The following is a 10,568-nucleotide window of genomic DNA, read 5'->3' on the forward strand; positions in this document are numbered from 1 at the left end:
TTAGAATTTGAATTAAACCGAATGAAAGATCAACAGAATTGAAAATTATTTTGGAAAATGGATATTATTATCAATTAAAACTGAAATCGAACCAAATCCAAGATGAAATATAATCGAACTCAATTCACAGCTATATAATTTTTTTTTATCAAATCTAAATAATCTGAAATGACAAAAAGGACAAATAAGAAATGAGATACGGAATTTTGTACATGTCATTAAACACATTGGGATCCATTTTTCATCCTATGTATTGCGACAACTCTGAAATCCCTTCCTAATATACATAGTCATCGAATCATACATAACAAGTATACTTACATCATATATATAAATGCCTTTTCACCCTACCCTCGTTCAGGATGGCCAAACACTGAACAGAGACTGATACGAGACAGACCACCGAAACACTATCCTCGTCGGATCTCGCAATGCTGTCCGCAACACAATATGTGGCCTCGGGATCACCCAGGAAATCTGACTCGAGGGGAAACTCGACACCTTGGAGTGACCCACCGCCTTTTTCCCCGAGATGCTTTGAGGATCTCGACGCTGAGAGCGGCACGGACAGGTTTCGGGACACGAGGGAGGAGGTAGGCAGCAACTTCCACTTGGCTGCTGGAAGTGGCTGCTGTCAGAGCGAGACAGAGTTCCATGTCCCGATGTCCTCTCTTCACGAACCACTGGACGACCTGCATGCAGCCTCTCTCTGCCGCTCTCATTAAGGGACCCATGAAGGCAAAATGGCATGACCATCTTCCACCAGACACTCCATTGTCCCGATTTTACAATAATGTGAAGCGAACCCCAATGCCAAGTCGACATCCATGTCTAAGCTGTTCCTCTGAGCAATCTGTTCGGGTAAAAATGGAAAATCAGAAAACACATAGAATACTGAATAACAATGTAAAGTTGAAGAATTTGGCCAACACATACAACTTCTGTTCTCAATTACCTAAAATGCATTGCTTCAGGCTTATTTCTAACAGGGTCTTGCACATGGAAACACCAATGTGGGAGTCCTTGGAAGGATGAAAGAAAGCAAACAATAGGAGAATTTTCGTCTATTCTGGTCCCATTCTCCATTTTCCCTGTGTTTGAGCCCCAATTACTTGTCATATTACTTGATTCCAAGCCGAAAATGCATGACACGTGCATGTGAAACAGTATACAACCTGCAAATACATCTCTCGAAAAAGCACAGATACAACTTCAAACCCCAGGATATATCAAGTGGCTAGGTCATACTGTAATTTGTAATCAGGAAGCTGAATCTGCTGAAAAGAATAGAAGTTGACCACACACAAGTTCCATGGTTATCAATCAGAATGATTTTAAAAGGTTTGCTGTAAGGTTCTGAAAAAAAACAAAGGTGCTGGAACCCAAATAATGTTAACTGCTAAGGATCCCATTGACCCCAGGGAAAGATTCTAACACATCACTAATACCAATCAAATGCTGGTAACTAAGGATGAGATTGAAACATTTCCAGTAACATATTTTGACTAATTAAAAGAAAGTTTCTGTAACCGGGAAACAAGAAAATGTTTCAGCAAATTAAATGTCAAAGTGGTACCTGCTGCCTGCAACAAAATGCACACAAGTTCTGTACTCCCGAATCGTGAAGCTTCAAGAAAACACTGATTCACTTTATCAGCACCACCCTGCACCAGCATACCGAGCAATCCTTGAACAAAAGCAGCTGACGTTCCAGATGACCAACTGGGATCAAATGTGCTAGAAAATAGTTTGAGGGGGAAGCAAGCTGCATCAAAGGCTTCGGTGAAGTCCTTTCCAGTTAGATGGTTTCCTGCCAGATCTAAGAACATCTTGAAAGCCGAAAGCTGGAGCTGGATTTCAACAGCTAAATTCTCGCTCACTCTATCCCTAGCGCCCTGCATCGGGAGTGGAAAACTATACATTTGAGGGCCCATTCAGTAAACTTTTGAACTTTGGCACCAGCTTTGGCTTTAAGAACCTCATCCCCGTTGCACTCTTTGAGACGTTCATGTAACCTTTTCATGTCCAGATAAAAGAAAAATGATTTGAATAAAAATTACTTAATACAAAGATCCATTACACATGCAGTGGAAAAGATGAGAGTAGATTAGGCCATTAGCTATTTCAAAGAAAGAAGAAGAAGAAGAAGAACAACAACAATAGGGAAAGTAACGTAGAGAAGTTCAAAACACATACATGATGTGCTTACTCTCAGACATATCGAACTAACAAGTAAAAGACATTCAACATCGAAGATGAAGCTGAATCCTGCAGAAGCCACAGCAATCGATTCCATAAAAGTTGCAAGCAGGCATTTTACATTTATGTAACGTAATCTAACAACATCATTACCTACAAATAATTTCCATCGGTAATTCAATTCATACGTACAGCAACATCACACACTCAAAATTTAGTGAAGACACAAATAAAAAATGTAACAAATCATTGTAAAAAAGTAAAATCCAGCAGACAAAATCACAATGCTGAAAAGTAAATGCATTCAAAGCATCATCAAACACAGTAATGCTAGAATTAAAGAAAGTGGGAAATATCTCAAAAAAGAATCATCTTTGTACCTTTGAGCCATCACAGTTACAGTATCTGCAAGACTCATTATCCGGCTCTGGCAGGCAGAGACACATGAAGCAAGAAATGAAGTCCTAAGAGTAGCTCTAGTAAAGTCATGAGCACCATGACTTATGAACTTCTTAATCAATCCGATTATCCAATGTGATTCATGCTCAGTGCTCAAGAACCAAACCGAACCCAGACCAACACACAACAAATCATTCAAAGTCGGCGGATCAGACAACTGAATCAACCTCTCAGGAAGTTCACAACTCTGTGAGCTGACAGCACCTTGGAAGAGTCGTCCAAGTTCAATTCTATCGTGTCGATTAAGCTTCTTCTCCTGCCTAAGATTTCCCTTCTCAAGGAGCTCAGAATTACTCCTGAATTTTGCACTACAACCACGACAATACAACATTCACCCGAATTATTTCCAGCTGAAATTTTATCAATCAGAGGCGCCTCTCTTGAGAAAACCACATCACTCCCCTCACCTCCTTCCGATGTTAAATCTGGTAACCCATTCTTCGGAGGTTCGACAGTGCTCTCCTCGGTTTCCATCTCGGAATAGAAAGGTTCATCAGGGTAAATCTAATCACCTAATTTCATGTTCTTACACATAACCTCTTTCTCATTTCCAAACCGTTCAAGACCCAAAACCAGCGAAAATCTTATTCTCGTGAGAGGTAGGCAGACATCCTGGAAACCAGTAGACAAAACAAAATCTTCTTTTTTACACGAACCTAGAGTAAATCCCTTCTTCCAAGTCTCGTTTGTTCTAAAAGCAAGTGCCCGGAAGCAAAATAATGAACGAAGCTCCCCGATTGATATTCTCTCAATCAATTAACCACTCCAGATTGCTTCAAAAAATCGACCAAAACAAGAAATCAAACCCAGCGAACTGCAAGACAAAATCCAGAGATTTCAAGCCCATCGTCCAGAAAAACTAGAAAATCACAACACAATTCAAGAGAGCAAAAACGGTCTCAAATTTTCCAATAGGTAGCCATTGGAGATATCGAAATCTACAAAATTACGGCCAAAACCCGAATAATCCAGCACCGATCCCCATCAGAACCAACGCCCCATAACCGCAATTCCCATCGGCCTGAATCCTCGATTCCTTCGATTTGTGAATGAAATCCTGGCGAAAACAGACGTTTTACCAATATTAAATTATTTTATTTTTGTTTTCAACATTTATATTCTACTAGTCTCGATTATTTTATTTTAAATAATAAATAATTCTTTAAAAACATCTCTTAATGAAAAAAAATATAACTACTACACTCGTATAAAAATAAACAAATAATCCTAAAATCTCAGCCGGACAGGGCTTTTTAAGAAATAATATAAAAAGAGATAATATATAATTGGAATAATAATTACAAAAAAAAAAAAATCTCTCCAAGAACCAAAACCACCGAGGGCACAAGGCGGACAGGGTTTTTCTCGACCTCTCTCTCCGTCGCTCAATCGAAATCTCTTCCAGGTTCACTCATCTCGCTCTTGCTTTTTTTTTTGTGCACACACACACATATATATATGTATATACATATACGTTGTTTTTCTATCGATGCCTCCGATGCGTGGTTTTCCTCGCTCTACATTACTTCTCTTTTTAAATGCTTTGGTATCGATTTTGTCTGTAGCTTTATTCACCGGATTAATTCTCTTCGTCTTCCTGTCTAGGGTTTCTTTCTGTTATATGGCAATCTGACTACCCTTTGATTTTAATGTCTTGTTCTGCAGTTTGAATCCAATTAGAAAAAGTGTCATCGAATTGAAGAACGTATACGCAAAGAATGAAGCTTGATGTGAATGTCCTGCGATATCTCTCCAAAGATGACTTTCGAGTGCTCACGGCCGTCGAGATGGGCATGCGAAACGTCTGTTTTCCCGTTCCTCTTCATTGGATTCAAAATTTAGGGTTTTGGGTTTATTGGAAATCAGTTTCTTCAAATTCCCTGAAAAGTACCTTTTTTTTTCTGTTGCAGCACGAGCTTGTCCCTGCCGAGCTTGTGGAGCGCATTGCTTCTCTCAAGTATGTTTTTTTTCTTACCAGTCTCGAGTGTTCTCGCTTTTGCCTCTTTGTGGGTTGTTAAGTTCTAGTCTTACACTCGTTGTCCGAGAAGACATAACAAGGAATCATCTGTACTTCGCTTTTCTTGTGATAATCATATGCCCGTTCCATTTACAGGCATGGGGGCACCTACAAGGTCCTGAAGAATTTGCTCAAGTACAAACTTTTGCATCATGACTCTTCTAAATGTGAGTACTTGTCCATGCATCAATAAGTTCTTTACCGATCTTGTCAGGACTTAGGATGATGATGTTAATGGTGATATCTGCTTCTTTGTGTAGACGATGGATTCCGGCTCACCTATCTTGGTTACGACTTTCTTGCCATTAAAACGATGGTGAATCGTGGTGTATTTAGTGCTGTTGGTCGTCAAATTGGGGTTGGTAAAGAATCAGGTGAGTCCTTGACGCGTTATAGTTTTGGGGTTTTCAATTGAATGCAATAGAGAAATTAATCTGTGCGTGTATGTTTTGTTTTCTATCTAATGTGTGTGTTTCTTGTATATAATGTAGATATCTTTGAGGTTGCTCAGGAAGATGGGACTGTCCTTGCAATGAAGTTGCATAGATTGGGGAGAACTTCTTTTAGGGCAGTCAAATCTAAGCGTGATTACTTGAGACATCGGAGTAGTTACAATTGGTTGTACCTGTCCAGGCTTGCAGCTCTTAAGGAATTTGCTTTTATGAAGGTTCTTTTCTGTTTCCATTGGTGTAACATTGGCATTCGTTGCATTAGTTTGTAGTTTTAGTTTCCATTGGTCTAATGTTTGTCAGCATGGAAGCAGGCTTTGGAAGAACATGAGTTCCCTGTTCCGAAAGCTGTTGACTGCAATAGGCACTGTGTTGTCATGTCCCTCGTGCAGGGCTACCCCCTGTAAGGACTTACTCTACTTTCTAAACACATTCTGCTTCTTCAGAATGCACATGTTATAGCATCGGTGATGCCTTTTGGAAATGGAATTCCATCAGTATCACTTTTGATTTTAATCAACATAAAGGGATCTAATCCTTTGACTTTCATAACTTTTAAAATCCGATCTTCTCACCTAACAGTTGTACATGACGATAATCTGAATATCATTTTAATGCCCTAATTGTTTGTCACAGAGTTCAGGTGAAACAATTGCAAAATCCTGAGATCGTTTTTGAGAATATCCTTGGAATTGTTGTTCGTATGGCAGAGCATGGTCTAATTCACTGTGATTTCAATGAATTCAACATTATGGTAAGATAATTCAGTATTTCTAAACTTATGAGTATGACTTATATGAATTTCAATGAATCATAAAGTTGGTAATTACATCGTGTTTATTTAACACCGGATTCATTTATTATTTTAGTTCATACTATAATCCGGTTTACACATTTGGAAGGATATTGTTGGCTTTAGGTTTCCAATAAATTTTGTTGACTTATCTAACTGTTATTTGTATCTTAGATTGATGATGAAGAGAATATCACGATGATTGACTTTCCACAAATGGTTTCTGTTTCACACCGAAATGCACAGATGTACGTTATATTTCATCTTTACATCCTGCCTCAGAAGTTTCTCAGTTTTCCTTCGGTGAAATTGGTGTGAATGTTATCTTCCACTGATTTATGTTTTAAACACTTCTACAGGTACTTTGACCGTGATGTTGAATGCATTTTCAAGTTTTTCAGAAGAAGGTTAGTGCCTGTGCAGTGTGCGCTGAATAGAAGTTTAATTTTAATTGAAATCTTCCAATTACAGCAAATAAGCCTCTGTTACTCAATTCCCCTCTGCATGATCCGCTCTTCATTACTACATTGTGAAATCCTTCGATGCTTATTCTTCATTCAATCCAGGTTTGATATGTCTTTTCAAGAAGATAGAGGTGGTTCAGATGATACAGAGGTAGATGTAGATGAAAGCGCCAGACCGTTATTTTCTGAGATAGCAAAAGCTGCTGGTGCTTTGGATAAGGAGCTAGAAGCTAGTGGGTTCACAAGAAAGGAACAGAATGACCTTGATAAAGTATGTGAGCTTATCTCTTCTTGAAGTCCATAGTCCAAAATTTCCTCTTTTTATTAGTCATAGGCCAAAATTTCTCATGTATATGCCGTCACTATGATCTTGCTCCTGTCGTATTGTTCCATGACCTGTAGTCCACTTAGATTTTCAGTTTGTGTCTACAGCCTATCTTAGCCTCCTAAACAAATCAAATTTGTGATTTTTTGCCAGATATTGCATGATTTTGAATTCCAAGCCGCTTGTGATCTTATTGCAGCACTGGTTTCTTAAGTTTTTTCTCATCCCTTTTTAGTTAATTACCAGGGATTTCTGTGGTCTCTTTCATATGGTATTTAATGGAATCTTGAATGAACATGTGATTTTATCTTTGCAGTTCATTGAAGGTGGCCTCGACAAGGGTAAAGATTCTGGTGAGGAGGAATCTGAAGATGAAGAGCAGAATTCTGAACCAAATGAGGAAGACCTCAATGAATTGAATTCATTACAGTTGCAAGAGAAGGTATGAATTTGGTGTGCGTTAAGACTGATTTTAGAAGCCGAAAGATGACAGCTTTGTTTCTCCTCGATCGATTTCTTGCGTGTTTTGATCCTATCCCTTGATAATGATGCTTTCTACCATGTTCTTGTGATAAAGCCGTCGAATTCAAACAATGACAAGAGCGAAGTTGAGGTGGATAATCATGAGAAAGGTCAAAGTACTGGAGATGAAGATCATGATGAAACCGACGAGGTTAGCATTTGCTTATCTTTTGACATCGAACATTGGACCGAAAACCCCTTTTTTCCTGTCTCCCATACTCCCTTCCTTTCACACACTGGGGAATGTGGTCTTAGTAGAGTGAACATATTTTGGTAATGCAAAATCTAATAAGCACCCAATTCCTTGTGAAGGAGGAAGATGAGGAAGGCGTGGAAGCAGAAGATGCAGAACTGGTGAAAAGGTTGAGCAAGCAAAGACGACGTGCCATGGCAGCAGTTAGAGGAGGTCGGAGGAATTCTTCAAGGAACTCCTACAAGGACAAGGGAGGTCGATCTTCTCAAAATTCCAAAATCCACAAAAAGTTGAAGGACTGGTGAAAAGCTGAAACTTCTCTCCAGGAAAATCGATATATATTACCATTCCATGCAGAGGAAACGAGAACTTTTCTCAACCTGGGAATTCAATGTGATCGCAATCTCTGCTACAACGAAGGCAAGAAGTGGTTTGTGTCTGAAAATGGAACCTGGTCTCTGTTCAATTTTGTTTCTTTCGGCTTTAGTCGCTGCAGATTTTGTACTACAGAGAAGGGCTGTTTGAGTTATACTGCTTGAATGGTATCTCTTGGTATCATTATGAACCAAATCCTATCTCTCTCGAAGGAAACTATATGTATATGTATATGTACGTATGTGTTTCCATTCCAAGGAGGCAGGAAGTACCTTTAATGCTTCCGACAGAAGAAAGGAACTACTTAAAGATATGATTTAGTAAACTTATCTGTAAGGATATTAGATTAGTTAATATTGAAAACACATACCATAATTAACAGACGGATTGAAGTGACTGAAATTTTCACTTTTGTTTCGACACGTTAAGTCCCAGCCCGTCAAGGGCCGAGGAGGAGATCGTGGAAAGCAAGTGATATTACTTGGGAAAATGATGACATATAATGTTCATCATATATCCTGACGGGCTGGTTTTCTTTTTTAAATGCAAGTTATATTATTTGTTAATTCCTTTTTTGTGATTTTACTAAGAACAAAAGCCTGTTTTCACCTCCATGGCTGAAGCAAACTTACATTAACCAAAAAGAAAAGAAAAGAAAAGAACCCACACTGAGATTCAATTTCAACCAAAAAAAAAAACTTGTAGAAGACTAGAGATATGTTACAAGGGGTTGATCTTGATCTGGAAGTAGTGTCCTGTTTCATTCCTTAGTTTTCAGGGACAATCTCAGATGCTCTCCCACGTTTCTGAGTCTCACTCTGTTGAGAACTAGAAGAACTGTTCTCCATTAACGCCTGAAGCTGCACAGACCTTGGAGAAGGAGTGGTTTCAACTCCATGGCTGGAGCTTGCATGAGTTGATCCTTTCTTCACTCCCCTTTTCGCCATTTTTGCCCACCCTACAAGCTGTTGCTGTGTCTGCTCGTTGAATATCGCTGCCTTGAACGAACTTCCCATCTTTTTTTAAACCAGATGCAAATAATACAACAAGGGTCTTTGTTAGGTTTCTGGGTTTAGATCGGTTTCTTAAGACGCGAGAAAGGGAAAGGGAAACTCGTGTTCTACCTGCGTGACAAGAGCGTAGAGTGGTAAGGTACTGTAACTGCAGAGAAGCTGAACCATCACACTGAAGGAGGAAGAAGATGAAAATTGCATTTCAGATCAGAAACTTGTGTATTTTTATGGAGAGAGTTAAGAGCTTGGCCTTTACCCGATCACGAGTCTAGGAATAATGAACTTGACTTGTCCCATGATGCAAGAATCCCAGCCAAATTGAAGCTATGATATTTGCAGGAATCAAGGGAAAAAAAGTCATTAACCCTTTTGGGACCGTTGTTATCGTATCTATCTATAGATTGGTGAAGAGACAGATGAAGCAAATATGGATGCTTACCAATATAAAGAAGAAGAAGGCCAACTCAAAGGAGTTTTGGAAGAGTATGAAATGAATCAAGAAGAGAACGAGACGAGGACTTCCGAACCAGAAGAGATCGTCAGATGGTCTGACCACTAACTCTCCCTCCACTGCCACGTGTTTCTCTGCAACTCTATGAGCCAATTCTGTAATGATGTGTTCCAACTTGGTTCCGACAGCAAGTAAGAGCTGCAAGAATCAGCCATTAATGAGTTAGGAGACATAACTAAGAAGAGCTTAGATTGTGTCAGAGAGACATGGAAGAGTTGGGTTTCTTCAAGAACTTACTATCAAAGGAATGAAGGCAAGCCAGAAGTAGATATGCCAAGCTGCAGCAGAAAAAGTTCGGTTTTTCGATGATAATTTCCAAAAAGGATGAATTCTACTGAAGAGAAAGTTAGCGTAGAAGAAACTAAAACCTCACCAGCAACGTTCAGAAGCAAGAAGATGACTACGAATACCCAAAGGTACCAGCTGCAGTTTGGTGAAGAACAGAATCAGTACATAAAAATGTATTGGAGAACTTTTCTGTCGGGTTAGTAGAAATGTTTACCTTATACCGACGACTTTCTTGAAATCGGATTCAAGGGCACGTAACAAATACTTGTGGAAATTGAATTTCGGGTTACTCTTGCAGTGATTCTACATGAAAGGAAGTATATTAGCAATATAGCAGAGAAGCTATCTTCAAGAACAGCCTTAGGAAGGTTTCTGCAATGAATACCGTAATGAAGCCTAGCCTTAGTGTGATATAATCCGATCTGACCACCGACCCGAAAAACTGCTTGAAAAAAGAATGCTGCAGAGCAAAAAAAGAAAAGTGCAGAAGGTGAGATACTTGCGTATGAATTCTGTGTGTATATAGAGAACTCGGAAGGAAAACACTCACCAGCCAACCTAAGCAAGCATCAGCTTTTCCAACACCGAGAAAACGGCTCTTTATGAAATCGTGATCTTGGACCGCAGTTATTTTGTTCTGCATAACTGCGCAAATATTAATCAATTGTAAAATGCATCATCAGTGTAAGTTCAGGAAATGTAACAGAATCTCGAAACCCTGAACAGGAATTTTGATCTTTCATCGATTCAAGATTCTGAAATGTTACATCAATTGCTGTTTCTAAGATTTTAACCGTTAGTTTACCTTCATCGGCGTCATACTCCTTTTGTGCAGCTTCATCTTCCCATTTTTTCCATTGCATTATCTACGTGAGGGTTCGTGGAATGATGAAATCAAGAAAATGACTTGATATGCTCATGTAAATCTGTCTAATCCTAATATATATATATATATATATA

The 10,568-nt window shown here is 39.0% G+C and overlaps 2 protein-coding genes and 1 pseudogene across 4 annotated transcripts in view; 1 reads left to right on the plus strand and 2 right to left on the minus strand.

The window, feature by feature from the left end:
* Positions 1–169: 169 nt before the first annotated feature.
* On the minus strand, positions 170–3,753 carry LOC104827563 (annotated as a pseudogene).
* Positions 3,754–3,953: 200 nt separating this feature from the next.
* LOC104827565 (serine/threonine-protein kinase rio2-like) lies at positions 3,954–8,107 on the plus strand. 2 transcript variants are annotated; one of them, XM_010560744.1, is made up of 14 exons: positions 3,954–4,063; positions 4,324–4,460; positions 4,569–4,615; positions 4,772–4,842; positions 4,936–5,049; positions 5,167–5,342; positions 5,439–5,527; positions 5,761–5,878; positions 6,092–6,165; positions 6,277–6,324; positions 6,484–6,652; positions 7,023–7,148; positions 7,284–7,379; positions 7,541–8,107. In XM_010560744.1, the coding sequence occupies exons 2-14, from the start codon at positions 4,377–4,379 to the stop codon at positions 7,724–7,726; spliced, it is 1,398 nt and encodes a 465-aa protein (XP_010559046.1). In that variant the 5' UTR covers positions 3,954–4,063; positions 4,324–4,376; the 3' UTR covers positions 7,727–8,107. The 2 variants fall into 2 exon arrangements, with proteins under 2 accessions (XP_010559046.1, XP_010559047.1); XM_010560745.2 differs by lacking the exon at positions 3,954–4,063 and adding an exon at positions 4,121–4,204.
* Positions 8,108–8,346: 239 nt separating this feature from the next.
* LOC104827567 (MLO-like protein 15) overlaps positions 8,347–10,568 on the minus strand; it is a 4,145-nt gene continuing 1,923 nt past the window's right edge. Inside the window, exons 6-15 of one of the 2 annotated variants that reach the window (XM_010560754.2) lie at positions 10,414–10,474; positions 10,159–10,253; positions 9,994–10,068; positions 9,823–9,911; positions 9,694–9,743; positions 9,558–9,598; positions 9,249–9,458; positions 9,066–9,133; positions 8,921–8,981; positions 8,347–8,812 (exon numbers count right to left, since the gene is read on the minus strand). In XM_010560754.2, coding sequence (XP_010559056.2) covers positions 8,564–8,812; positions 8,921–8,981; positions 9,066–9,133; positions 9,249–9,458; positions 9,558–9,598; positions 9,694–9,743; positions 9,823–9,911; positions 9,994–10,068; positions 10,159–10,253; positions 10,414–10,474 — 999 coding nt within the window. In that variant the 3' untranslated portion in view covers positions 8,347–8,563. The other variant, XM_010560755.2, reaches the window with a different exon arrangement.

The sequence above is a fragment of the Tarenaya hassleriana genome, unplaced genomic scaffold, assembly GCF_000463585.1.
Source record: "Tarenaya hassleriana unplaced genomic scaffold, ASM46358v1 Cleome52, whole genome shotgun sequence".
Taxonomy (NCBI): domain Eukaryota; kingdom Viridiplantae; phylum Streptophyta; class Magnoliopsida; order Brassicales; family Cleomaceae; genus Tarenaya; species Tarenaya hassleriana.